Consider the following 27,089-nt stretch of genomic DNA (forward strand, 5'->3'; position numbering starts at 1 on the left):
CGATTTATGGGGGAAAATGCATCCAGACCGCGTCGTGGACCGATATAGGACCACGTTGGATGGCTCCCACGGTTTGGACAGCGCGGTCTAGACGGTCGCGGGAGGTTTGAGGGTCGGCGTTTCAAGATGCCCGTTGGATATGCTTTAATGGGTTTTTTTTAGGGTCCGGACGAGATATGAGAGAAGAAGTGGGGTCCGTTTGAAGATGCCGGGCCTAGATTTAAAGCGTACTGGCGACGACGCAGAGTGGCCACACCTCAGTGCCACGGGCTCAATAAATCCTGGTAGATGCATGTGTGTGACTTTCGGCGTTAGTGCACACGGGGCCCGCGCGCAGGCGCCTGCGTTTTGGGAGCATCTTTCTAGAGGTTTGCTTGGGATCTTTCTATAGTGGTTTTTGCTCAGGGCCGGTCCTGACTTTTCAGAGGCCCGGGGCAAACTTAAAAAGTGGGCCCATTAGTGGTATAAAGCACAAAGTTCCTTTTGGATAGAAAGTCATAGGAAATTTCATTACCAAATAACGTCTCATAATACAGCATGGACAAATAGGAATGCACATGCATGTCTTGGCAACAACCAACAAACTCTCAATTTTTATATAACTATGAAGATAGGATTCCTAACACTGGAGAAAACAAGATGCTACTTTGTGTCCTCAGCCCAGCAGAAGTACTTCAACAATGAGCAAACGAGGAGCAGTCTTCTTTCCAGCAAGTCTCTTACCTGAAAAAACAAACTGAGCAAAAGTTAAAGACATGTAATCATAGGAAATGACTTCTTCGAGCATTCTTTGAAGCAAAATCATCAATTACTGTATCAAGATTGATATTATCCAACATGCTTTTCTCAATACAACACATGGCCAGACCATTCAATCTTTCTTGGGACATAGTTGACCTCAAATAATTTTTCAGTAATTTTAACTTGGAAAAGCTTCTCTCAGCCGATGCTACAGTCACAGGTATGGTTAGGAGGATTCAGTAAGCAATTGAAGCATTTGGGTAACAATCTGCAGCTCGAACAAACTCAAAAATCTCATCAGCTGACATGAGGTTATTTGGCAAAATCATTTGTAGAACTTTCAATTCGGAAAACAAATCATTTGAATCAACATCTGATGAGTTGTTATGAGTAAAAGTATTTGCAAAGTTGCTGCAACATTTTCTTAGAGCATCGTCCTCTAATGACTTCAATTCTTTCGAGTTGAACAAAAAACCAAACATACTTCCAAATGACTTTAGCTCATCAAATCTTTTGGTCAGTGAACCAATTGCCACATCTATCATGACAAGAAAATAATTTACTCTAAATGACTCCTCGACTGCTTGCACTTCTTCATCATTTTGATCATTTTCATTCAATTCATCAAAATGTCTTTTCCTGGTAACACGACGTTTTGTAGGAAATGTAGGTTCTACGTTCATTTTAGATGCAATAGATTTTGCAATCTGCATACTAGATGTAAAGCCATCATTTCTATACTTCTTAAAAAATGAAATTGTCTCTTGAATTAGCTTAAGTGTAGCATCAATGCACACAAACTTAGACTATAACTTCTTACTAACCAAGTTTACAGCAAATAAAATATCATACCAAATTACCATGCCAAGTAAAAATTCAAAATTTCCAAGTGCACTAACCAAAGATTTTGCATCACTCTTAGTTTTGGGGTCATCATCAGAAGTTCTTTCCAATTCTAATAAAGTTGAACGCAACTGAGGAGCTTGGAATCTAATTGCTTTAACACTTTTTATTCGACTCTCCCAACGCGTAGTAGACAAATATTTCACAGTCAAGTCTGAAACATTATCACGCAATAATTTCCATCTCTTGGTAGAACTTGAAAATAAAACATAAATTCGCTGCACAACTCCAAAGAACGTAATAGCTTTGCCGCAAGATTTTGCCATATCACAAAGTGTAAGATTCAAACTATGACAAGCGCATGGCATGTATAATGCTCTTGGATTTATTTCAAGCAATCAACTTTTAACCCCTTGGTATTTTCCCTTCATGTTAGAACCATTATCATACCCTTGACCTCTAACATCATTAAGATTCAATTCAAGAGATTTAAGTGCATCTATTAGCTCCTTGAAAAGTCCTAGTCCAGATGTATCATTAACCTTCAAGAACTCTAGAAAAAATTCCTCTACTTTTGTAATGGTACTTGACATGTTAACACACCTCACAATTAAAGTCATTTGTTCTTCATGGCTTACATCCGGGGTACAGTCCAGAATTACAGAGAAATATTTAGCATCCTTAATTATTCTCAAGATAGAACTCTTAACACTATCAGCAAGAAGAGCAATTAACTCATTTTGGATCTTATGTCCAAGATAATGATGATGAATTTCACTATTTTGGATGCGCCTAATATGGTCTTGCATTATGGGATCAAATTCTGCAATCATTTCAACTACCCCCAAGAAATTACCATTATCATCTTGATAAACTTTCTCATTTGTTCCTCGAAAAGCCAGATTATGTTTAGCAAGAAATTTCACGGCAGCAATAATTCTTACTAACACTTGCCTCCACCTCTCTTTTTCTTTTGCAATTTCAAGCTGCACATCCTTATCAATAGTTTGATTGTTACGTAGTCTCACTCTTAGTTCATTCCACGTGTTCATATTAGTGAGGTGCTCGATACTATTCTCATGATGTTTAAGCCGCTCACTTAGATGTTTCCAGTCACATAGTCCCTCAGATGCCAACATATTTTTACTAGCTTGAGATTTAAACAGCTTGCAACAAAAACAGTAAACTTTGTTCACGTGTTTAGAGTACACTAACCATTTTCTATCACTTACCTCACCATTGCTTAACTTTCTTGAGTAGTACGCATATGAAAAATGTCTAGAACTAGAAGTATTATCCGATTGAAACACAAGATTATAGTCCCTTCTAGGCCCCTTCTCAACTAAAATGTTTCTAGACTTATTGTGAAGATTCTCCCAGTTCTGAGGGTCATAAATATCTAAAGGACTAGTTTCTTGTTCATTAGGAATTGGGTTTTCAGAATTGGCATCATTTTCATGCTCACCCGAATTTCTGCCCTGATTGTGATCATTTGTAGAATCTAAGGCTTCTACGGGTTGTTGATCTAATTGATTCGAACTCTCAGCAACGACTTTCCTAGGAAGAAATTTGTGCATAGCACCCTTTTGAGTATCAATGAACTCTTTTTCTGCCTTTTTCTTTCTTCTTTTCTCAGAACCAGACAAATGCTTTTTAGGCAACATTTTTACAGGAAAGGAGCGGGAACACCTAAATTTGTCGGAGTATTGAAGAAATCCAACTATCCAGTCCCAAGCATGTTGGATCTTGCCATCTAGCTATGGTCCTTGTATTCCTCAAATGAGCAGCCTGTACAGTAGAGAAGATCAGTCAGAGAATCACTAAAAACAAAAAAAAAACAGTCCAAAGATGAATTGGAAAAGGACTCAGAATCGGAAATTACAAGAACTTTGTGAGCGGAGCTGTTGACCCAAGAAAATTGCAATTTGCAAAGAGACTGGGCCGATGAAGTGTGGCCTGATGCCGCCCGCTCGATGGAAGTACTTATAGGGAAATCCATGGGGAAGTGAGATGGAGAAACTAATAGTGGGTCAAAGAAATCAGCTACAACGGAAATATCCATTAATTTCCTAGCCATGATGTGTGCTTCGGGAGTAGGAGCGCTGGAGCGGGATGGGGAACGAGAAGACAGAGGAATAAGGCTGGTCATAGTGGGAGTAACATAGGTAGTAACATAGATGCCACATAAGCAAAAATGATGATGTGGCAAGTAGTTAATGAGGAGAGAGGCAAATAGAGTAACATAATATGTTACCATCACATAGCGGTTTCCAATGCATAATGAGTCTACAAAGTAATAAATGAAGGCAACTATGTTACCACACCTATGACACTACCTACTATGAAGGTAGTAACATAGACTAGTAACATATGTATGTTACTAGTCTAAGTTACTCCCCAGTATGACCAGCCTAAGTGAGTCTGGAGAGAAGAAACGGCGGTGGCGGCGGCTGGATCGAAGAGACGCTGGAAAGCAGTGATTAGTCCCTTTAATCACGCCGGACAGGAAGCTGTCAAGTAGAAAAGACACGGATACAGCTCTCCTACACCCCGTAGGTCCCCTGCGAATACGGATCTGGTGAACGGGAGCCGTCTACACCGCGATAGACTCGTGGCTTATCGTCTCTCTCGTCCCGTCGGCCATGGTACTTTTCCTCTTTCCTCACAAAAGTCTTCCCCATCTCCACCTTCCTCCGGTGATCTCTTGCCCAGCCTCGGCCGAGATGGTGCCCTAAAGGCGTATGCATGGCCATGTGACAAGGCGGTGGCCGTGAGGGAGCCGAGGCGCAGGCCCTACATGTGCCCATGGGACTACGGTGCACATGCCAGGAGGCTGATTCCTTAGGAGTCCATGGCATGAACCTTTGGTTTATGCTTCAAGGTATGGGTTTCTTATTAATCCTTTCAAACAGAGCTTGATTTGATTCCTTGTATCGTCTATTCGAGCTGATTCAACTTTGCTCTCTTTCGCAGATCCAAAGCAATCATGACGTCGGTATGAACATAAATCGCCCAACTTAAATGAGATCCGGCAAGGCTTCAATTAATTGGCCTGACAGAGGCAGAACTCCGAGTCAATGAATTAGGATTTGCATGGTGCATGGTGCTTCTGTTTTCCTCTCTAATTTTTATTGGACATATATGTTCTTTGTCTTCTGTCCTTGTGTATGCCTTGAGTTAATTGTTCTTTTCCTGGTTTGAAATAACTATTGTTCCTGATGAACTCCGCCGAGCTCTTGTGCATGCATGAAGGCGATGTGGCCGTGATGATGTCTGAAGCACTAGCTTGCATGTACATATGCCTCTCGGAAATCGGAATTCCTCTCCTCTTCTGAAAGTCCTGCAGATCTCCGGCGAGCTCTTGCTCAGCCATGGCCCAGGCGACCGGGATGGAATCCACGGCATATGCTTCTTCATGTGACATGGAGAACGAGAAGGTGTGCTGGACTATATATGTTGTCCTCTGCACCTCCTTTCTTCCGGCGAGCACTGTTCATGCCCGGCGGGCCGGCTGAGTGGGTGCCCGAGGCATAGGCCCGTGCATGTGCCTCTGAGACCACGGCGGGTAAGTCAGGAGGAGTGTTCATAGGACGAAGCAGAGTTCATTGAGGCGGGAGAAGACCTAGACTATGTTTAATACTCCCTCCGTTCCTAAATACTATAAGTCTTTGTAGAGATTCCACTAGGAACCATATACGGATGAATATAGATGCATTTAAGTGTAGATTCATTCATTTTGCTTCGTATGTAGTCCATCTAGTGGAATCTCTATAAAGACTTATATTTAGGAACGGAGGGAGTAGGTAGTACGATGATTGTTGTATTATACCTTTGAAACAGAGTTTCATTCTCTCATTTTCGTTCTGCTGTAGGTTCGAGATGATTCAACTATCTTTCTCATATCTAACGGAAACTTACGGCTTCAAGAGGCCAGACAGATGCACAACTCTAGTCGGTGGATTAGAAGAAGGTGCAAGATTGTTCTGGTTCAAGGTATGTTGCTTTCCTAATTCTGTATTAGCTCACTTTCTGTACATCCGAGTTAATTGTTCTGTGCAGGTTTCATTTGTGTCACGCCCCAACTCTTGTTCCTATTCTCACTAGCGAGGTTTTGTTCGTGCAAGCAGTGTGTCAGCAGGTCATTTACATGTGTATGCGCCTCTTAGATTTCCTACTAAACGTGAGAAATCCACATTTCATGGAGTTATGTTATCCTCACTCTGGCGTGCCTTGTTCATGCTTGGCCTCGTGATTGTGAGGGAGATCGAGGCATTTGTGTGTCCATGTGCCTTTGGGACTTGGTCGACAAAGGCAAATTCTCACGACAGCATAGGATAAGTTTAATAACTATAAATATATGTACGTACACAAGCCGTCTGATGGTGTGCGGACTCAAGTAGAAATATGATTTTTTTTTCTTTATTCCATCCTTTGAAACTGACTTGTCTTCTTTACCGCTTCTGTACATTCGAGCTGATTCAACTTTCCTCTCGTTTGCAGATCTTTGCGTTGTCAAGCCAACTCAGGGATCTAAGTCTGTTGGCAAAATGGCAAATACTCCACTGCTTCCGCTTCCGGAAGCCTGACCGATGAACAACTAGATGCTGAGCTAATAGGTCCGTGTCTTTATCTGATTCCAAGGGCGGTCCTTCTCTGAAATTTCCAGTTTTGAAGATACGAGCTAATTGGTCGTTTCATTTCCGCAGATATGAACCGTGTCAAGGCCACCTGGTGCGTGACCATGGATTGATTGAAGACACGCGTATCAAGGTACACATTCAAGTAGTCTGATCATTGGTTCTCATTTCACCGTGCTTGTGCTTGACCTGCAGTGCGCTTTTTACTGTTGTTTTATTTATTTTTAACATAGGCATAATATTTGCCTTCTCTATTAATGAAGGGGTTAAAGAAACTTCTACATGGCATAAACATACGGAACAAGGTCGCTACTCTCCTGGTATGATTTGCCTCGGTCGCTTTGGTCCGGTAATAGCCAAGAAGTGGCCTCCTTGTTGATGGCATCTAGGAGACTAGGAGGATGTTCGGCGCCGCGTACTTGGGGTGGAAGTTTTGACGGACATATTGAGCCACCACTCCTTGACGGAATGCTTGTCATTCCAAGAGGAAATGTCAAAACTCTCGAGCACAATCCCCAAAGCCTTGGTGAACCGGCACTTGTAAAAAAGGTGTGCCACGTACTCTTGCTCTCTTTTACACAAGGTACATAAGCCACAATTTGTATAGTCGTGTTTGTGTCAGTCCAAATTCTATTTTGCATAGCCAAACAAAAAAATAATTTATCTTTGGAGGTGCCCATGCCTTTCAAACAGTTCTTTTCATCGTGGTGCACATGCCCCCAAGAATTGCGTCCTAAGCAAAGGCCACCATATAATGGCCACTAGTTATGAACTTCTAAATAATGTGATCCTCGATGCCCTCCTCAAGGTTAATATCGCGGAGGTGCGTGCAGTAAAAAGATTAGCTTTTGGATATGGGCCATTTGATTGTGTAGGGATTCTTTTATCTTAGGTCATCTTCAGCGGCGACCCGCAAATTTCTTCCAGCATTCATCCATGGACATGGACGCGGGAGGCTTCTCTAACCTTCCATCCAAACTAAAGCTAACATTATCTAGAGGCCCTTGCGAATTTATCAAAGGTTGTTGAGGCCATTTGGACAAAATATTTTTTTGGCCAACTGGGTTTGAGTTAGTGTTGACAAAGATAGCCCATGAGGATAGATACCGTCAACTAGATAGTAGCCCATGTTGTACTCATGTCCATTGATAGTATAGTAGCAAGGAGGAGCTTTTCCTTCGGCCAGCCTCGCAAATAACGGTGATTGTTGCAGCACATTGATGTCATTGTGAGACTTGTGCATGCCAAAAAAAGCGTGCCAAATCCAAAGATCATGTGATGCAACTGCTTCAAGAATGATGGTGAGCTTCTTAACATGACCCTGATATTGCCCTTGTAAAGCCTTCGGGCAGTTCTCCAATTTCCAATGCATGCAGTCAAGGGATCCAAGCAAACCTGGCCACCCTCTTACTTCTGAGATTGCCAAGAGCCTCTGGATGTCTGGCACAGTTGGTTCTCTTAGGTACTAAGGTCCAAACACCTCGACCACGATATTTGCAAACCCGACCATGGCATCTCCACATGTGCTGTCACACATCTGGGTACCCGTCCCACGAATCAGCGGTCGTGCCATATGCAAGCATCCGGAGTGCGGCCTTGCACTTCTGCTAACCAGAGAACCCAATCGTTTTCACAGTGTCCTTCAAGATGAAGTAGTCATCATAGGACCAGACACCATTGTACAAACGATCGAAGGCTGCCTTGCACATCCGAAAACACCGATAAAAATAGTCAGCAAAGAGTGCATCTAAGGCGAAGTACTCGTTCATCAGTGTCAAATGGCCGCGCTCCCTGTTGTGGCTGAGCACTCAATAACCCTTGATTGATCCCTTGAGATTGGGAACACGCTCTTCCGCACGTTCCACGTCTTCAAGGACCGCGTGCATCATCGACGTCTCATCTGAGTACTCGTCGGACGAGCCATCAGACAACTCAACATAGTGCTCGTATATGTACTCCCAAGTCGGAATCCATTGCTAGAAAGAAGGGAAATTGTTTCTTAGCTCTGGCAATTCATCGAACAGTTGTCAAGCATGTTCAATATAGCAGTAGTGGATGGTACCTCGCAGGGCGGTTGGAGGACTGAGGTTGAACAACAATGGAGGAGAAGCGGGGTAGAGCACGGCTGGAATGCTAGACACGATGGAGACATAGAGTTTCGGCAGGGGTGTGTCGTGGCGGCGGCGAAGGCAAGAGAGAAAGGAGGAGAGAAAATGAGGAGTATGGAGGCGCGGGGTCCGGGAAGGATTTTGGGTGGGCCAGGGTGTCGGAGTCCTACGTGTCTGGTGTCCAGACTCTCGCAAAGCTCCCCCACGTTTGTCTCCGGTTTGCGGCAGAAACCACGCCCGGATCACCCTGCGGACCAATATAGGCCCGCATTGGTTGGTTCTCTGTTGTTCGGACAGCGCGGTTCGAATGGATGCGGGCGGTTTATGGGTCCGCCTTGGAGATGACCTTACCATGCAACCAAGGGGATCCGAAAATGGGGCTCATGCACCATTCCCAATGGTGATGGTAGTGGGGTTCCTGTGACGACCCACATTTGTTTATGGCACTTTCCATCCAAACTAAAGCTAACATTATCTAGGGGGCCTTGCGAATTTTCCAAAGGCCTTCGAGGTCATTTGGACAAAAAAACTTCCAAATTAACTTGGGGGGATGATGACGATGAGTTATGCTGCTCGTACTAGGTGATGTTTTTGCCCTCTCAAGTCTTGCTGCAATTTTGGCTATAGCACACACCAGAGAACCAACATGCACGCCTAGCATGTTGGCTATAGCACACACATCACATCACACATGACCACCGCCGGAGCTACAACGATGTTCGCTAGGCGTTGGCCGCGCATCCCAGAGGAGAAAAAGCAACGGGGGTTCATATTAGAGTGGGCCAATTTGAGAAAAATAATGGGCTTTTCTTTGTATCGTCCTGCCCATATTTGGCACTGTATCTCCGCCACTTCACATGACCACAACTCACCGGTCGAAGCAAACCACACTCATCTGGTCGGACACACCGATGTGTTTGTGTTTGGTAGCCCGTATACACCCCATTGAGGCTAGCGCAGGATGAATCGACCTGTTTGGTTGCTTGGGCTGCTTGTGTTTCTGGCCCGCACAAACCTCAAAGCAACTCTAGGCCTACATCTGTAGGAACGACCGAACCAGCCATTTTCCAGAGACACAATTGCTTGAGCCACGCACGGCGAGTGCCTGCACGTGTGGGGAAGCGTGGGAGACGTCTCATAACTTTCTACGCTTTCTACAGTCACCTCCCGCTGCAGTTCACATGCACTCGCCCCTCATTGCCCCTTCGGTGTCTCCGATGGCAGAGGCACCGTCGCACCGCCCCGCCCCACTCCAACCATCGCTGGTAGCAACCCCATCCAGGAGTGCTGGATTGCTGGCCTCCCCTCTTCCGATCGGGATCTCACGGCGGCGCTTCGATGCCATCCAAGTTCTGTGCAATGTCGTTGCCATGGGCCAATCCACCAGCATCGCCACCTGAGCCGGACCTCATCATCGTGGGCTCGACGACGGCGGGGTTACAAACCACACCACCTGCGGCTTTGGCCGGCCCCGCGTATGGGGGTATTTTTACCCCCATTCGAGGGTTTTCCCCCTTGCGTCTGGTGCAAGGGGAGGGAAGCTCGAGGACGTCGCACTCATCCTCCACTCGGCGCGTGACGAGGACCACGGCCGCGGCCATTGGAATGGCCGGCTCATCTTCTGCCGCGGCGCCACCCCTGTTCCTGCCAGGATTTTCTCCATGGCTGGTGTATGCTCCATAGCTACCCGCTTCGGTAAGCTTCTATTCCCCCTGCAGATGAGTTCGTATTTAGGGTTAGTAGGGCAATGTTAGATTTGATTGTTAACATTGGATTGGATCCGATTTGATTCGATCGGATTTGATCCGAATCCACTACATTTGGGTTGAATCAGAGCAATACTAGTGTTCGTAGTGGTTAGATGAGAATGTTCCTGCCTTACTCATGCTACATTCATGCATATGGGTTTGTGCATGCCACATTCATACTGCCTACGTTGCTAATTTGGTGCTTTTTCTTTGTTGTGTTGGTGATGTTCTTGCTATTTTGGTACTCGTCTTTGCATGATTATGCTCTATAGTGTGTATGTTGCCACATTGATAGTGCGTGATCCGGCTACATGATTGCATAATCAGCATAGCTTTTATGCATATGCATGCTAGTAGGACAAAACCGGCCAAAAATAGTAGAAGGACAAAGTTGAGCATGTGCATTTGGCATGATCTAATAGCACTGATCATTGGCATTTGCACTTGTGGCTACGATCTAACCATAGCACGACTCAAATGCAACTGCCACTAATCAAAAACAGTTGCAAATGATCACTGCCAATGATCATCACTATGCTAACCATTGTCCACTTTCCTGACAAGATAATGAAGATGGAGTGGGGTAGAGCCGACAGAGGAGTGCAGGTCATCGGCGTTGAGGCTGTCGAGGACCTTATCCCCACAAATCGCTGGTTGAAGAGGGCGGTGGGTCCAGGGAGGGTGGAGGCCATGAGCGTGCCGCTCGGCGCTGGCAGGAAGCCTAGGATAGGCCACGAGGGGGGAACGTGGGACCCTATAAGGTTCTACGTGTAGATCAAGGATGAGGAAGACATTGCCATGCTTGTCAAGCCGCCTTGAGTGGTCAGCCTGTCTACAAACAAGTGGTGCGAGTTTTGGGTCTAGGTAATGATCTTCAAGGGGCGAATGGTGCTTGGGTGCAGCTAGCAGTATTTCTGTCCGTGACACAGGATCGTCCTCAGCGACCTTGTTGTCCTGTGGCTTTCCGGCATGGGCCTGAAGGTGTAGATCTACAACACCAACACCTACAACATCTGCACGGTCTGGTGCTCCAAGCACAGCTCTGTCAGAGACATCTGCCACACCCTCTAGGTTGTCAATCTCTAGATCGTAGGAAGTATATATGAACTAAGTTAGGTCTGAACTTAAGCTTGATCGTCCCTTTTGCTGCTAAATTTGTATATTTTGCCTAGGGATCAGCACCCTAGGGTCTAGCAGGGGCACGGGATGCCCTGCTGTCTTAAACTTAATCGTACTACTAAGTATGGTCTACCTGTTCTTCTGTTATTGTTGTTCTTGTTGTGTTGTTTTTCTGTGATTTCTCTTCTTCTGCTGTAAAGTGTGTTGTGTGTTGTGATCTGATAGTTTGTTGTGTCTATTGTGTGATGCGGTGGTAAGGCCACCACTTTTGAAAGGGTGAGTACAATAGCTACTTGCACATAGCCAAACAGTCGTGCTTTGCATCTAATCACCCCTAAAGCACAAACACGTGCAACCAAGAACCATATCACCATCTGGACCTTGATGCAGGCAACCAATCGACATGCATATGGTGGTTTTTTGCCTGCATGTGCTCAACCAGACCTAGACGGGTCAAGTATGCAAAGTGGCAAAAAATGGTGCAAGTAACCAAACGCGTCCACCATGTACACCACAACATGCACACCGGCCGGAGCAGAGAACACACGCATCCGACCAGACACACCATGCATGCATGACCTGTTGGGTTTCGTAGTAATTTCAAAAAAATTCCTACGCACACGCAAGATCATGGTGATGCATAGCAACGAGAGGGGGAGAGTGTGATCTACGTACCCTTGTAGATCGACAACGGAAGCGTTAACTTGGTTGATGTAGTCGTACGTCTTCACGGCCCGACCGATCAAGCACCGAAACTATGGCACATCCGAGTTCTAGCACACGTTTAGCTCGATGACGATCCCCGGACTCCGATCCAGCAAAGTGTTGGGGAAGAGTTCCGTCAGCACGACGACGTGGTGACGATCTTGATGTACTACTGTCGCAGGGCTTCGCCTAAGCACCGCTACAATATTATCGGGGACTATGGTGGAAGGGGGCACCGCACACGGCTAAGAATATGATCACGTGGATCAACTTGTGTGTCAAGGGGTGCCCCCTGCCCTCGTATATAAAGGATCAAGGGGAGGAGGTCGGCCGGCCCTCTATGGCGCGCCAAGGAGGAGTCCTCCTCCTAGTAGGTAGGACTCCTACTAGGAGGGGGAAAGAAGTGGGGAGGGAGAGGGAAAGGGGGGCGCCGCCCCCCCTCTCCTAGTCCAATTCGGACCAGGGGGGAGGAGGCGCGCGGCCCACCTTTGGCTGCCCCTCTCTCTCTCCACTAAGGCCCATATGGCCCATTACTTCTCCCGGGGGGTTCAGGTAATCCTCCGGCTCTCCGATTTTCTCTGAAATCACCCGGAACACTTCCGGTGTCCGAATATAGCCATCCAATATATCAATCTTTATGTCTCGACCATTTTGAGACTCCTCGTCATGTCCGTGATCACATCCGAGACTCCGAACTAACTTTGGTACATCAAAACTCATAAACTCATAATATAACTGTCATCGAAACCTTAAGCGTGCGGACCCTACGGGTTCGAGAACAATGTAGACATGACCGAGACTTGTCTCCAGTCAATAACCAATAGTAGAACCTGGATGCTCATATTGGCTCCTACATATTCTACGAAGATCTTTATCGGTCAGACCGCATAACAACATACGTTGTTCCCTTTGTCATCGGTATGTTACTTGCCCGAAATTCGATCGTCGGTATCCCATACCTAGTTCAATCTTGTTACCGGCAAGTCTCTTTACTCGTTCCGTAATACATCATCTCACAACTAACTCATTAGTTGCAATGCTTGCAAGGCTTATGTGATGTGTATTATCGAGAGGGCCCAAAGATACCTCTCCGACAATCGGAGTGACAAATCCTAATCTTGAAATATGCCAACCCAACATGTACCTTTGGAGACACCTGTAGAGCACCTTTATAATCACCCATTTACGTTATGACGTTTGGTAGCATACAAAGTGTTCCTCTGGTAAACGGGAGTTGCATAATCTCATAGGAACATGTATAAGTCATGAAGAAAGCAATAGCAACATACTAAATGATCGGGTGCTAAGCTAATGGAATGGGTCATGTCAATCAGATCATTCACCTAATGATGTGATCCCGTTAGTCAAATAACAACTCTTTGTTTATGGTTAGGAAACATAACCATCTTTGATTAACGAGCTAGTCAAGTAGAGGCATACTAGTGACACTCTGTTTGTCTATGTATTCACACATGTATTATGTTTCCGGTTAATACAATTCTAGCATGAATAATAAACATTTATCATGTAATAAGGAAATAAATAATAACTTTATTATTGCCTCTAGGGCATATTTCCTTCAACTTCCCCTGGGCACTTACGATGCTATCCTCAGCATGGACTGGTTGGAGCAACACAACCCCATGACAATAGATTGGAAGGCGAAGTACATTCAGTTTCCCACTCCTATGGGACGGGCTCACCTGTTCGGCCATAAAGCCAATTCCACCACTTGCCATGTGATCAACAGAGTCCAGGTTCAGAATCTGCATCGCCAAGGCTCCCTGTTACATGTCATCATCCTGTATCGGCTTGAGGAAGGGGCAAACGGCACTCCAACAGAACCTCCTGAGCTGCAACAACTCCTGGCTGAATTCGAGGATGTATTCGGTGAACCTTCAGGCCTCCCACCACACCGTGCCTGTGACCATACTATACCTGTTGTTCTCAGCGCGCAACCTGTTAACATCCGACCTTATCGACACAAACCTGAGCACAAGACAGTGATTGAGTGTCAAGTGGCGGAATTGCTTCAGTTCGGTGTGATCCAACGCAACCAAAGCAACTTCTCTTCGCCTGCCATTCTAGTCAAGAAGAAGGATGAGACTTGGCGGTTATGCATCGACTACCGCCACCTCAATGCCATGACCCGTATCAGCAAGTTTCCTATGCCAGTGATAGAAGAATTGCTCGATGAACTCCACGGAGCTAGGTGGTTCTCAAAGCTCGATCTTCAAGCTGGCTACCATCAGATATGGCTGGCTGAGGGCGAGGAGTTCAAAACGGCATTTCAAACACACTCATGGACATGGCATTATGAATTCAAGGTTCTGTCTTTTGGATTGGCGGGCGGGCCACACGTTCATCGGTGCTGTGACAGAACATTACACCCACTCCTCCGGCACTGTGTCCTCTTGTTCTTCGACGACATCTTGGTATTTAGCAAGACTTGGGAAGAACATGTTGACCACCTCAGGCAAGTCCTCGAGCTGTTGCGTAGAGATCATTGGAAGGTCAAGCGCTTCAAATGTGAATTCAGCCAGCAACAACTGTCCTATCTTGGTCACGTCATCAGCGGCGAAGGGGTAGCTACGGAGCCCAGCAAAATTCGCGCGGTACAAGCTTGGAACACACCCAAGGATGCCAAGGAAGTGCGCCAATTCCTTGGCCTTGCAGGGTACTATTGTCGTTTCGTCCGCGGGGTTGGAGTGATAGCCATGCCTCTATTCAACCTACTCAAGAAAGGGGTGCCGTTCGTTTGGACAAATAACACGGCACATGCGTTTGAGCTGCTCAAGCAACACCTGATTACAGCCCCAGTACTCGCACTCCCCGATTTCAACAAGACCTTCACAGTGGAAACAGACGCCTGCGACAAAGGAATTGGCGCGGTTCTGCAACAGGATGGCCACCCCATCGCCTTCATGAGCAAAAGTCTGAGTCCCAGGTACCAAGGACTGTCCACTTACAAGAAGGAATACCTCGCGATCGTCGTCACCGTGGACCAATGGCGGCCTTACCTTCAACACAGCGAGTTTATCATCCACACGGACCAGAAGAGCTTGATACATTTGGAGGAGCAAAGGCTCTCAACACCTTGGCAGCAGCGTGCATTCATGAAACTACTAGGCCTGCGATACACCATCCGTTACAAAAAGGGCACAGAAAACACAGCCGTCGACGCCCTATCCAGAGCTCGATCGCAAGATCTACTGTTCAACGTCACTTCTTGCCAGCCCTCATGGCTCGAGGATGTCATAGCCAGTTATAACTGCGATCCGCAGGCGCGGAAACTGCTGGAGTAGTTGGCAGTGAAGGAAGATCCCAAGGGGCGTTTCTCGTTACAGAATGGAATTCTGCAATTCCGTGGGCGCATTTGGTTGGGTGGATCGATCGAGCTCCAACAGCGCATCATGGCAGCTTTTCATGATAGCTCGATTGGCGGCCATTCAGGGTTCCCAGCAACCTTCTGGCGCGTCCGTCGCCTCTTTGCATGGCCAAAAATGAAGACGCATGTCCTGCAATATGTCCGCTGCTGCCCAATTTGTGAGCAGGCTAAAACAGATAGAGCAACATCGCCGGGGTTGCTTCATCCACTGCCCATCCCGCAACAGCTATGGGAAATGATCACGATGGATTTTGTTGAAGGCCTGCCTCAGTCCGGTAAATTCAACTGTCTCTGGGTTATAGTGGACAATTGCACCAAGTTTGCTCATTTTCTTCCGTTGACACACCCATATACAACAGCAAAAGTGGCCCTCCTCTATATGAACAACATGTACAGGATCCACAGATTCCCTGCAACCATTGTGTCTGATCGTGACCCGGTTTTCACTGGCCACTTTTGGAGGGAGTTGTTCAAGTACGCCGGTACAGAGCTACGGTTGAGTGCGGCAAACCATCCACAAACTGACGGACAGACTAGAAGAGTGAACCAGTGTGTGGAGACCTACCTCAGATGTTTTGTGCACGCGTGTCCGACACGGTGGAGTCACTGGATTCCACTTGCCCAGTTCTGGTACAATGCCTCTCACCACTCCAGCATTGGGATGTCGCCCTTCAAAGCGATGTTTGGGCACGAACCCCGGCACTGGGGGATCACTCCTACTTCTGAATGCATAGTTCTGGCACTCCATTCTTGGCTGGATGAGCGTGCAGTGGTGCAGGACCTGCTTCAACAACACCTCAATAGAGCACAACAACACATGAAGGCCCAGGCAGACAAGCGCTGATCGCTTCGTACCTTTGAGGTGGGCGATTCGGTTTACCTTAAACTCCAGCCATACATTCGAACCTCCGTCGCCCGACGAGCCAACCACAAGTTGTCGTTCAAATACTATGGGCCATACCAAGTCATCGCCAAGATTAATGATGCTGCATACAAGCTGGGCCTCCCTCCTCACTCGCAAGTTCACCCAGTCTTCCATGTGTCTCAGCTACGCTACTGTCTTTGACCGGGTACGCCATCCAACCCTACCCTTCCACACCATACTGATGCACCGGTCGTGCCCGTTGCAGTCCTCCAGCAACGTTGGCGCAAGAAGAACGACGCCATGGCCGAGCAAGTCCGCGTTCGCTGGTCCGACGAGTCGGCCTTCGGGGACACTTGGGAGGATAAAGCAGCTCTGCAAGCTCGATTACCGACAGCTGAGGCTTGGGGGCAAGCCTCGTCACAAGGGGGAGGGGATGTCAGCGCCCCCAGCTCTACACGCATCGGCCAGGCACCTGACGAGAAGGATCCAACTGGCAGCGACTCAGTCGCTGCCCGGCGGCCCACCAGGGAGAAGAAGCCCAGCCCACTCATCACCGGCCCGTAGTGGACGAAGTGAGCCCAACAACCTCCGGGTACTTATTCCACCCCGACCGAAGAGGAGAGGATCCAGTGGATCAACGAACCGGCGGCGGCACGAACCCTAGTTCATCTCCATCTCCTGTTCCTCCCGAAATTCGTGTACCCTTGCCTGTAATCGCCACAGATCAATACATCCCTACCCATACACACCGCTGCTGTGACGTCGCCGGCGTGGGTGCGACAGCGAGCGCGTCAGTGCTGCAGTTGCATGTTTTCTCTTTGCACCATCGCTGAGGCGAGTGTTGAAGCAGTGCGGGGGCTGCTGGATCCAAGATGAGAGGAGAAAGGACGAACGGGTGGCTGAACTGATATAATCGGACGGGCTACATGCGCCTAATCGGACGGTTTGCTAGCTAAAGAAATCATCCGGCTGATCCATAGCAGCCGCCAATAAAAAACAAGAAATATTACTACATACGTGTCCCATGACTATATAGATTTGGAAGTAGTATAGCAATTTGGAAAAAAATAGGCCATATACGATATGAACTCTTATTTCTAATCGGAGGAGCAGAATAAGATGGTACGAAGCCGTACGTCCCCAGGTCATCTCAACTCAACGACTAAAAAAAACCACCTGTAGGCTGTCGTGCCCGACCTTGCTTCTTGGAGGGGAGGTTATGGAGCCGTCGCCGAGGGCATGAGAAGAGTGAGGAAACCACGACCATAATGAAGTAGACACCAGCCGGAGGAGCTGCGTGCTCGACACATCGATGAGCCTGGACACAAGGCACCTATAGGTCCCCGGCTGAACCGCGCACGACCTCCAGCGCCAGGAGCTACTTTAGGGTTGAGGCACATTTGTCTGCATGGACATCCACCCAGGCAGCGCGCCATGAAGGTCGCGGCATGCATACAAACTGCCGCTTTGAACAGCAAACAGAGGCAGATCATCAATTTGTTTCTGGTGCCGAAACAAGATGTCACTGGCAGACTTCGCCAACAATAAGAGGAAAAGAACATTGGCATAGCTTGATGTGTCAAGGCATGGATACATGCCGCGACCTTGTTTTGTTTTCGTTTGCCTTTTGCGGCGACTTAGTGTATTGGCCTTAGGCGAAGCCATGTAAGTGGTGTGGCCTTATTCTTCCATATACCTGCAGTGTGCCTCAAAAAACATTGCCTACTAACATACACTCTTCTTCTAGTGCGTGCAAAAAAAATCCTTCTATTGTCCTAAACTATGTCCATTGTTATTTGCCCCCATAGAAAAAAAAGAGGCATGTGTAGATGTATGCAATATGAAGACAGTGTTGCTTGATACCCTTGTAAAAAAATACAACCCTGAATTACTATTGTCTGTGTTGCCTACATCCTACTGTCTACCCCATTGGATAAAAAACAGAGCCCCACTTGTCATCTTCCCTCTTGGTGCCGGCATGGTAAAATCCCTAAAATACCATCGTCTATTCACTAATTCATATCCACTGTTCTGCCTAGGAAAAAATGCACTATTGCCTATTTATATCTGTTCTATTGCCTGAAAAAACCCTCTTCTATTGCCTAAATTAAATCCGTCGTTATTGCTAAAAATTAACAAATCGGCTTTCAGTAAAAGCCTCCACCAACCTTGAATAGATGGAAGAGCATGGAAGAGCCCCCTCAAAATTGCAATTGATTGTTTCTCTGCTTCCATACATTCTAGAGTGTCAAGAAATTGTGATTACCTTGAATAAGGGGCGATTCCAGCAAGCAACCACAAACATCAAACATGTCCTGAAGATTTACATTAGTATTCCTGTGACAGCGCTGTTCCATCTATTTAGACTAGTATGTGCAAAAGCAGACCAACACTCAGTACTGAACATGATGATGCAACGTGAGTGATGCCTGTATCTTTTAGGTGATGCAAAAAAGGTCGCCTGCATCATTGAGATGGTGGACCTCTCTATTGCCTAATTTATTCAGTATTATTGCCTACATCTCGACCAGAGTGTTGTATGTGCCTTAGAAGAACATACGCCAGATTTAGCACGAAATTGAATGTACTAGTTCACCCTGAAATATGCAACCTGCAGAACACCTCAAAATCCTCTCGGGAGTTTTAGCACGAAAACAGTAGCTGATAAACTCCATCCCTCTCTCCAAAAAATTCACTGCAATTGCGATGCGGGTGTGGATTTGTTGGCCTGCAAGGATTCGCCATTGGTGTGAATTCCCCAACATGCGATTCCGGCCGCCTGGCCCCCGATTTCGGCGACCGCGACGGCCAAATCCCCCTAAAGTGAGGGCGTGGGGCGCGGGCTTAGCGGTTCGCTGCGCCATCGTTGTTCACCTCTCGCGTCATCGGCGGGCTCCCTCCTGTTTCTCTCGTTGTTGAGCGATCTTCTCGGTCGACTTAGGGTGGTTGCTCCTGGCCCACTTGCTCCTCGCCGACGTTATCACGTTATCTGTCACGTGGCGTGATCGCGCGATGATCGGTCCAGCGTCGGTCGCTTGCGACGCCCCGACCGCGCGCACGCGTCGCCCATCAATTGGGAATAAAAAAAGAAAAGAAAAAATCCGCATGAATCTCCGCGTAAAATCAAATGGTGTACTCCCTCCTTCCATCTATACAGGGCCTAAGTTTTGAATCTATTGTACCAAGGCTGTTGCATAAAAAGAGGAGCAAATATTAGGAATAGTACTTGGCCAACCAAATCGCATGCAAGATTTTTTCTGGGCGCCGTGTAACCCGCTCTTCTCCCTCTCTATTAATCCCTCACATGCAACGTCCTCTCCCTCTTTTTCTGCATGTAACTCAACAATAACTCCTCCAGGCCTTCATACATTGGCCAAAAAATGAGCTCGCTCCTATTAAGTTCATGGCTCTCTGCATGCATGCAAATAAATGCTGCCAGCATCGCATTTTACTAGGAGGACTGCGCACAACCTGCGAGGGGAATTAAGTGGGAGACGCATCGGGTAGCTCGTTCGGCCTTCTATAGATGAAAAAATGAAATTTAGGGTTAGGCCTTATATACTCCCTCCGGTCCTTTTTACTCTGCATATTAGGTTTGTCTGAAGTCAATCTCATCCAACTTTGACCAAGTTTATATAAAAAATTATTGACATTTACATAACAACACCAATATCATTAGATTCATCTCGGAATATATTTTCATATTATATTTATTAAATATTATAGATGCTAATAATTTCTAATATAAATTTGGTCAAACTTAGCTAAGTTTGACTTTCGACAAATCCAATATGCAGAGTAAAAAGGACCCGAGGGAGTACATGGAAGGAGGGAGTATGATTTAGATGTGACTTAGTTAATTCTCATCCAGATGACAGCTAGCCACGTTGTCAAATTTGTATCATTTCGATTTAAAAAAAACCGTATCATCTCAGCTTGGGTTTCTTTGAGTTCCTTCTCTTTTGTTTCTGTGCGCACGCTACAACTTCGATTTTCCAAATATTGATCCTGTAGGTAGTTCTGGTTGCCAATTCAGTGCCAACTTTGAAGTTGCAACTTAAGCTCCAAAGGTACGAGCTTAAAATTTATTCTCCTTGCCAATCCTTATATATGCCTCTAATTTATGCTTTGTTTGTTATGTATCACTGCATTGTGGATCAATTGGAAAACTGCGGAAGCAGGGCGGCTTTATAGTCGATCTATATGGCATTATTGCTAGATCCAGTGTCAGACACCTACCTCAATTTTAAGTGAAAGGTACTTCGCTTCTATAAATTGCTGATCCAAGTTGTTGGTACCTACTCAACATCATCTTGTTATACTCTTTCCGTCCCAATTTACGTCTCCCATATTTGTGTAGATATGGTTGTATCTAATAACAATAAAATCTACTTCGACCGTCCCATAATGTAAGACCCTTTTTGACACTGGTGTAGTGTCAAAGAGTAGTAATTTGGGACGGAGGTAATACATGACTTGAGACACAATGGTCTAAGTGCAGCATCGGATCATAAGTTGATCAAAAAGAGCACGGAGCCAATTGAACTGGTAGCTCAGACTCCAAACAAAAACATCATATCACAAATCAGCAAAAAGAGCTCGAGCCAATTGAAGCAGGTAGCACAGATTCCAAACAGAACTCAAACCAATAGAAACACTGGAGTGTGACGAGCCACCAGCAGCATTAGTAGTCCATCGTAAGCCCACCTACCTGCATGCAAAACTGATGGTTAATGCCACACCTTAACGTTGACGTTATAAAACTTCCTTAATGACAAAGATACACTGTCTTACTTGAAACAGGCAGGGCAGCTCTCACTTCGAGTTTTAACCTTAGGAACCATAGAAGCTCCCAGGGGAAGAACAACATTGGTTAGGACTCTGAGAGCCCCCTCCACATGACACGTGTTCCTCGGTAGAAAGAAGATGTTACGGTACTGGCCCCGCCATGTTATGCCCCATCGCCTTCGGTTTCGGTACGAACTTATGCCGATCCAGCATTCGCCCTGTAGTGGACACTCACCATATCCGAGTAGAAGCACAGAGTGGTTAACTGGACCAGGATTGCGAGGAACTTCAAGAAAACCCTGCAACAAAAAGGGAAATGAAAATAAACTAGTAAGAATAAACAATTGCAAGAACACCAAAATGTACCTTAACGCAACTATCAGATGTGACCAGAAGGCCCAAAGACACGTATTGATCAGCAGTTTAACATCAAGGTAACACTTTCAGAGAAGTCAAAATACCCTTTTATAATGCCTAAACTTGCTGTTGGTATACACATAATATGCAACACCTGAATGTTAGATGTAGTTAAATACCATGTGCTAAACAAGAGCAACATGGTCATTTCATAGTTAATCAAAATGATTTTGTTGCAACAATCTAGTGAAACTGGAACATAGGATCAATATTCCTCAAATTGGGTATCAAGCAAAGTCATATTCCAACAACTACCAGATATTCTCGAACATGTTACATCACATCCATATCACGATGTCTTGACAAGAGACGGAACAAAGCATCAACATTCTACAATTTTGTGAGGTAAAGCACAGGCATCAACCGTATCATCCTAAGCAAATCAGTCTTATACTCTTATATATTATTAAAATTGAAGATCCAAAGGAAGATGCACAGAACGTAAGAGCAACATGGGCATTTCCTAGTAGATCAAAATGATTTCATTTGCACCATTCTACTCATCCAGCTAACTTAAACAACATGTATCAATCAGCAGTTTAACCCCTAAGTAACACTTCCAGAAAAGTCAGAATACCTTGCTGTATCTCCTAAATTTGCTGTTAGTGTAGATAGATGCCACAACAGGCTGGTAAGCAACTGCATACTGCACAGCTTCTTTCGTCGGTTCTACAGCCGCCCAGTTAGCAATAGTAACTCCCGCAGCCTACACAACAAATAATATTATTAGCTCAAATAGTTTTAGAGATATAGGGGATAAAAGGCTTCAATTCAGAAAGCCCAATGAGGTTCCAATCGTCTTAGCATAAGTCGATCTCAAAACAAGACAACAATTGTCGGATGTGACTCTAATAACACACACATTTTCTGCCATTGAAGCCCCACTATTAAAAATATACATGCAAAACACTGGTCACAAGTGGTCACATATGACTGGACTAGAATGTTACCAGCGGAGATGGCTTCTACCGCACATCATGCAAAAAAAATCTCACCGGTAACCTCTTTGTATATGCATCAGAATACTTGCAACGACTTCCTCTAGCAAGCTTGGTGGCTTACTTTTACAAGGCAAATCCGTTCCAGATTTCAACAAGTCATGCTTACCAGGCAAATCATCATCCAGTCCAACAAATTTGATACTTTCATACACAAAGGTGAAAACTCTAACCTGATATATGAAAGTATCAAATTTTCTGGATGATGATTTGCCTGGTAAGCATGACTTGTTGAAATCTGGAACGGATTTGCCTTGTAAAAGTAAGCCACCAAGCTTGCTAGAGGAAGTCGTTGCAAGTATTCTGATGCATATACAAAGAGGTTACCGGTGAGATTTTTTTTGCATGATGTGCGGTAGAAGCCATCTCCGCTGGTAACATTCTAGTCCAGTCATATGTGACCACTTGTGACCAGTGTTTTGCATGTATATTTTTAATAGTGGGGCTTCAATGGCAGAAAATGTGTGTGTTATTAGAGTCACATCCGACAATTGTTGTCTTGTTTTGAGATCGACTTATGCTAAGACGATTGGAACCTCATTGGGCTTTCTGAATTGAAGCCTTTTATCCCCTATATCTCTAAAACTATTTGAGCTAATAATATTATTTGTTGTGTAGGCTGCGGGAGTTACTATTGCTAACTGGGCGGCTGTAGAACCGACGAAAGAAGCTATGAAGTATGCAGTTGCTTACCAGCCTGTTGTGGCATCTATCTACACTAACAGCAAATTTAGGAGATACAGCAAGGTATTCTGACTTTTCTGGAAGTGTTACTTAGGGGTTAAACTGCTGATTGATACATGTTGTTTAAGTTAGCTGGATGAGTAGAATGGTGCAAATGAAATCATTTTGATCTACTAGAAAATGCCCATGTTGCTCTTACGTTCTGTGCATCTTCCTTTGGATCTTCAATTTTAATAATATATAAGAGTATAAGACTGATTTGCTTAGGATGATACGGTTGATGCCTGTGCTTTACCTCACAAAATTGTAGAATGTTGATGCTTTGTTCCGTCTCTTGTCAAGACATCGTGATATGGATGTGATGTAACATGTTCGAGAATATCTGGTAGTTGTTAGAATATGACTTTGCTTGATACCCAATTTGAGGAATATTGATCCTATGTTCCAGTTTCACTAAATTGTTGCAACAAAATCATTTTGATTAACTATGAAATTACCATGTTGCTCTTGTTTAGCACATGGTATTTAACTACATCTAACATTCAGGTGTTGCATATTATGTGTATACCAACAGCAAGTTTAGGCATTATAAAAGGGTATTTTGACTTCTCTGAAAGTGTTACCTTGATGTTAAACTGCTGATCAATACGTGTCTTTGGGCCTTCTGGTCACATCTGATAGTTGCGTTAAGGTACATTTTGGTGTTCTTGCAATTGTTTATTCTTACTAGTTTATTTTCATTTCCCTTTTTGTTGCAGGGTTTTCTTGAAGTTCCTCGCAATCCTGGTCCAGTTAACCACTCTGTGCTTCTACTCGGATATGGTGAGTGTCCACTACAGGGCGAATGCTGGATCGGCATAAGTTCGTACCGAAACCGAAGGCGATGGGGCATAACATGGCGGGGCCAGTACCGTAACATCTTCTTTCTACCGAGGAACACGTGTCATGTGGAGGGGGCTCTCAGAGTCCTAACCAATGTTGTTCTTCCCCTGGGAGCTTCTATGGTTCCTAAGGTTAAAACTCGAAGTGAGAGCTGCCCTGCCTGTTTCAAGTAAGACAGTGTATCTTTGTCATTAAGGAAGTTTTATAACGTCAACGTTAAGGTGTGGCATTAACCATCAGTTTTGCATGCAGGTAGGTGGGCTTACGATGGACTACTAATGCTGCTGGTGGCTCGTCACACTCCAGTGTTTCTATTGGTTTGAGTTCTGTTTGGAATCTGTGCTACCTGCTTCAATTGGCTCGAGCTCTTTTTGCTGATTTGTGATATGATGTTTTTGTTTGGAGTCTGAGCTACCAGTTCAATTGGCTCCGTGCTCTTTTTGATCAACTTATGATCCGATGCTGCACTTAGACCATCGTGTCTCAAGTCATGTATTACCTCCGTCCCAAATTACTACTCTTTGACACTACACCAGTGTCAAAAAGGGTCTTACATTATGGGACGGTCGAAGTAGATTTTATTGTTATTAGATACAACCATATCTACACAAATATGGGAGACGTAAATTGGGACGGAAAGAGTATAACAAGATGATGTTGAGTAGGTACCAACAACTTGGATCAGCAATTTATAGAAGCGAAGTACCTTTCACTTAAAATTGAGGTAGGTGTCTGACACTGGATCTAGCAATAATGCCATATAGATCGACTATAAAGCCGCCCTGCTTCCGCAGTTTTCCAATTGATCCACAATGCAGTGATACATAACAAACAAAGCATAAATTAGAGGCATATATAAGGATTGGCAAGGAGAATAAATTTTAAGCTCGTACCTTTGGAGCTTAAGTTGCAACTTCAAAGTTGGCACTGAATTGGCAACCAGAACTACCTACAGGATCAATATTTGGAAAATCGAAGTTGTAGCGTGCGCACAGAAACAAAAGAGAAGGAACTCAAAGAAACCCAAGCCGAGATGATACGGTTTTTTTTAAATCGAAATGATACAGATTTGACAACGTGGCTAGCTGTCATCTAGATGAGAATTAACTAAGTCACATCTAAATCATACTCCCTCCTTCCATGTACTCCCTCGGGTCCTTTTTACTCTGCATATTGGATTTGTCGAAAGTCAAACTTAGCTAAGTTTGACCAAATTTATATTAGAAATTATTAGCATCTATAATATCTAATAAATATAATATGAAAATATATTCCGAGATGAATCTAATGATATTGGTGTTGTTATGTAAATGTCAATAATTTTTTATATAAACTTGGTCAAAGTTGGATGAGATTGACTTCAGACAAACCTAATATGCAGAGTAAAAAGGACCGGAGGGAGTATATAAGGCCTAACCCTAAATTTCATTTTTTCATCTATAGAAGGCCGAACGAGCTACCCGATGCGTCTCCCACTTAATTCCCCTCGCAGGTTGTGCGCAGTCCTCCTAGTAAAATGCGATGCTGGCAGCATTTATTTGCATGCATGCAGAGAGCCATGAACTTAATAGGAGCGAGCTCATTTTTTGGCCAATGTATGAAGGCCTGGAGGAGTTATTGTTGAGTTACATGCAGAAAAAGAGGGAGAGGACGTTGCATGTGAGGGATTAATAGAGAGGGAGAAGAGCGGGTTACACGGCGCCCAGAAAAAATCTTGCATGCGATTTGGTTGGCCAAGTACTATTCCTAATATTTGCTCCTCTTTTTATGCAACAGCCTTGGTACAATAGATTCAAAACTTAGGCCCTGTATAGATGGAAGGAGGGAGTACACCATTTGATTTTACGCGGAGATTCATGCGGATTTTTTCTTTTCTTTTTTTATTCCCAATTGATGGGCGACGCGTGCGCGCGGTCGGGGCGTCGCAAGCGACCGACGCTGGACCGATCATCGCGCGATCACGCCACGTGACAGATAACGTGATAACGTCGGCGAGGAGCAAGTGGGCCAGGAGCAACCACCCTAAGTCGACCGAGAAGATCGCTCAACAACGAGAGAAACAGGAGGGAGCCCGCCGATGACGCGAGAGGTGAACAACGATGGCGCAGCGAACCGCTAAGCCCGCGCCCCACGCCCTCACTTTAGGGGGATTTGGCCGTCGCGGTCGCCGAAATCGGGGGCCAGGCGGCCGGAATCGCATGTTGGGGAATTCACACCAATGGCGAATCCTTGCAGGCCAACAAATCCACACCCGCATCGCAATTGCAGTGAATTTTTTGGAGAGAGGGATGGAGTTTATCAGCTACTGTTTTCGTGCTAAAACTCCCGAGAGGATTTTGAGGTGTTCTGCAGGTTGCATATTTCAGGGTGAACTAGTACATTCAATTTCGTGCTAAATCTGGCGTATGTTCTTCTAAGGCACATACAACACTCTGGTCGAGATGTAGGCAATAATACTGAATAAATTAGGCAATAGAGAGGTCCACCATCTCAATGATGCAGGCGACCTTTTTTGCATCACCTAAATGATACAGGCATCACTCACGTTGCATCATCATGTTCAGTACTGAGTGCTGGTCTGCTTTTGCACATACTAGTCTAAATAGATGGAACAACGCTGTCACAGGAATACTAATGTAAATCTTCAGGACATGTTTGATGTTTGTGGTTGCTTGCTGGAATCGCCCCTTATTCAAGGTAATCACAATTTCTTGACACTCTAGAATGTATGGAAGCAGAGAAACAATCAATTGCAATTTTGAGGGGGCTCTTCCATGCTCTTCCATCTATTCAAGGTTGGTGGAGGCTTTTACTGAAAGCCGATTTGTTAATTTTTAGCAATAACGACGGATTTAATTTAGGCAATAGAAGAGGGTTTTTTCAGGCAATAGAACAGATATAAATAGGCAATAGTGCATTTTTTCCTAGGCAGAACAGTGGATATGAATTAGTGAATAGACGATGGTATTTTAGGGATTTTACCATGCCGGCACCAAGAGGGAAGATGACAAGTGGGGCTCTGTTTTTTATCCAATGGGGTAGACAGTAGGATGTAGGCAACACAGACAATAGTAATTCAGGGTTGTATTTTTTTACAAGGGTATCAAGCAACACTGTCTTCATATTGCATACATCTACACATGCCTCTCTTTTTTCTATGGGGGCA

The 27,089-nt window shown here is 45.2% G+C and overlaps 1 protein-coding gene and 1 long non-coding RNA gene across 11 annotated transcripts in view; one reads left to right on the forward strand and one right to left on the reverse strand.

Moving 5' to 3' along the window:
- The first annotated feature begins 4,135 nt into the window (after nucleotides 1–4,135).
- The window catches only part of LOC119353257, a 47,866-nt gene continuing 24,912 nt past the window's right edge, over nucleotides 4,136–27,089 (forward strand). For 2 of the 9 annotated variants that reach the window (XR_005170382.1, XR_005170379.1), the window contains exons 1-6: nucleotides 4,136–4,465; nucleotides 4,558–5,149; nucleotides 5,457–5,577; nucleotides 6,085–6,200; nucleotides 6,291–6,354; nucleotides 6,485–6,770. Coding sequence is in view for 1 of the 9 variants with exons in the window: in XM_037619853.1 (XP_037475750.1) it covers nucleotides 5,464–5,577; nucleotides 22,976–23,104; nucleotides 23,800–24,092; nucleotides 24,176–24,179 (540 nt within the window). In the remaining 8 variants the exon portion in view is untranslated. Of the gene's footprint in view, nucleotides 4,466–4,557; nucleotides 5,150–5,456; nucleotides 5,578–6,084; nucleotides 6,201–6,290; nucleotides 6,355–6,484; nucleotides 6,771–10,641; nucleotides 11,244–19,951; nucleotides 20,089–20,168; nucleotides 20,225–20,335; nucleotides 20,412–22,975; nucleotides 23,105–23,799; nucleotides 24,093–24,175; nucleotides 24,643–27,089 lie in introns of those variants that run through there. The other 7 variants (XR_005170376.1, XR_005170377.1, XR_005170378.1 and 4 more) reach the window with 7 other exon arrangements.
- On the reverse strand, nucleotides 20,399–25,096 carry LOC119353259. 2 transcript variants are annotated; one of them, XR_005170385.1, is made up of 5 exons: nucleotides 24,817–25,096; nucleotides 24,630–24,705; nucleotides 21,937–22,065; nucleotides 20,949–21,241; nucleotides 20,399–20,865 (listed from the first exon to the last, which is right to left on the reverse strand). It is a non-coding gene; the product is annotated as an uncharacterized LOC119353259 (long non-coding RNA). The 2 variants fall into 2 exon arrangements; XR_005170384.1 differs by having other exon boundaries at nucleotides 24,630–25,094.

Source organism: Triticum dicoccoides, chromosome 2A, assembly GCF_002162155.2.
Source record: "Triticum dicoccoides isolate Atlit2015 ecotype Zavitan chromosome 2A, WEW_v2.0, whole genome shotgun sequence".
NCBI classification, from domain to species: Eukaryota; Viridiplantae; Streptophyta; class Magnoliopsida; order Poales; family Poaceae; genus Triticum; species Triticum dicoccoides.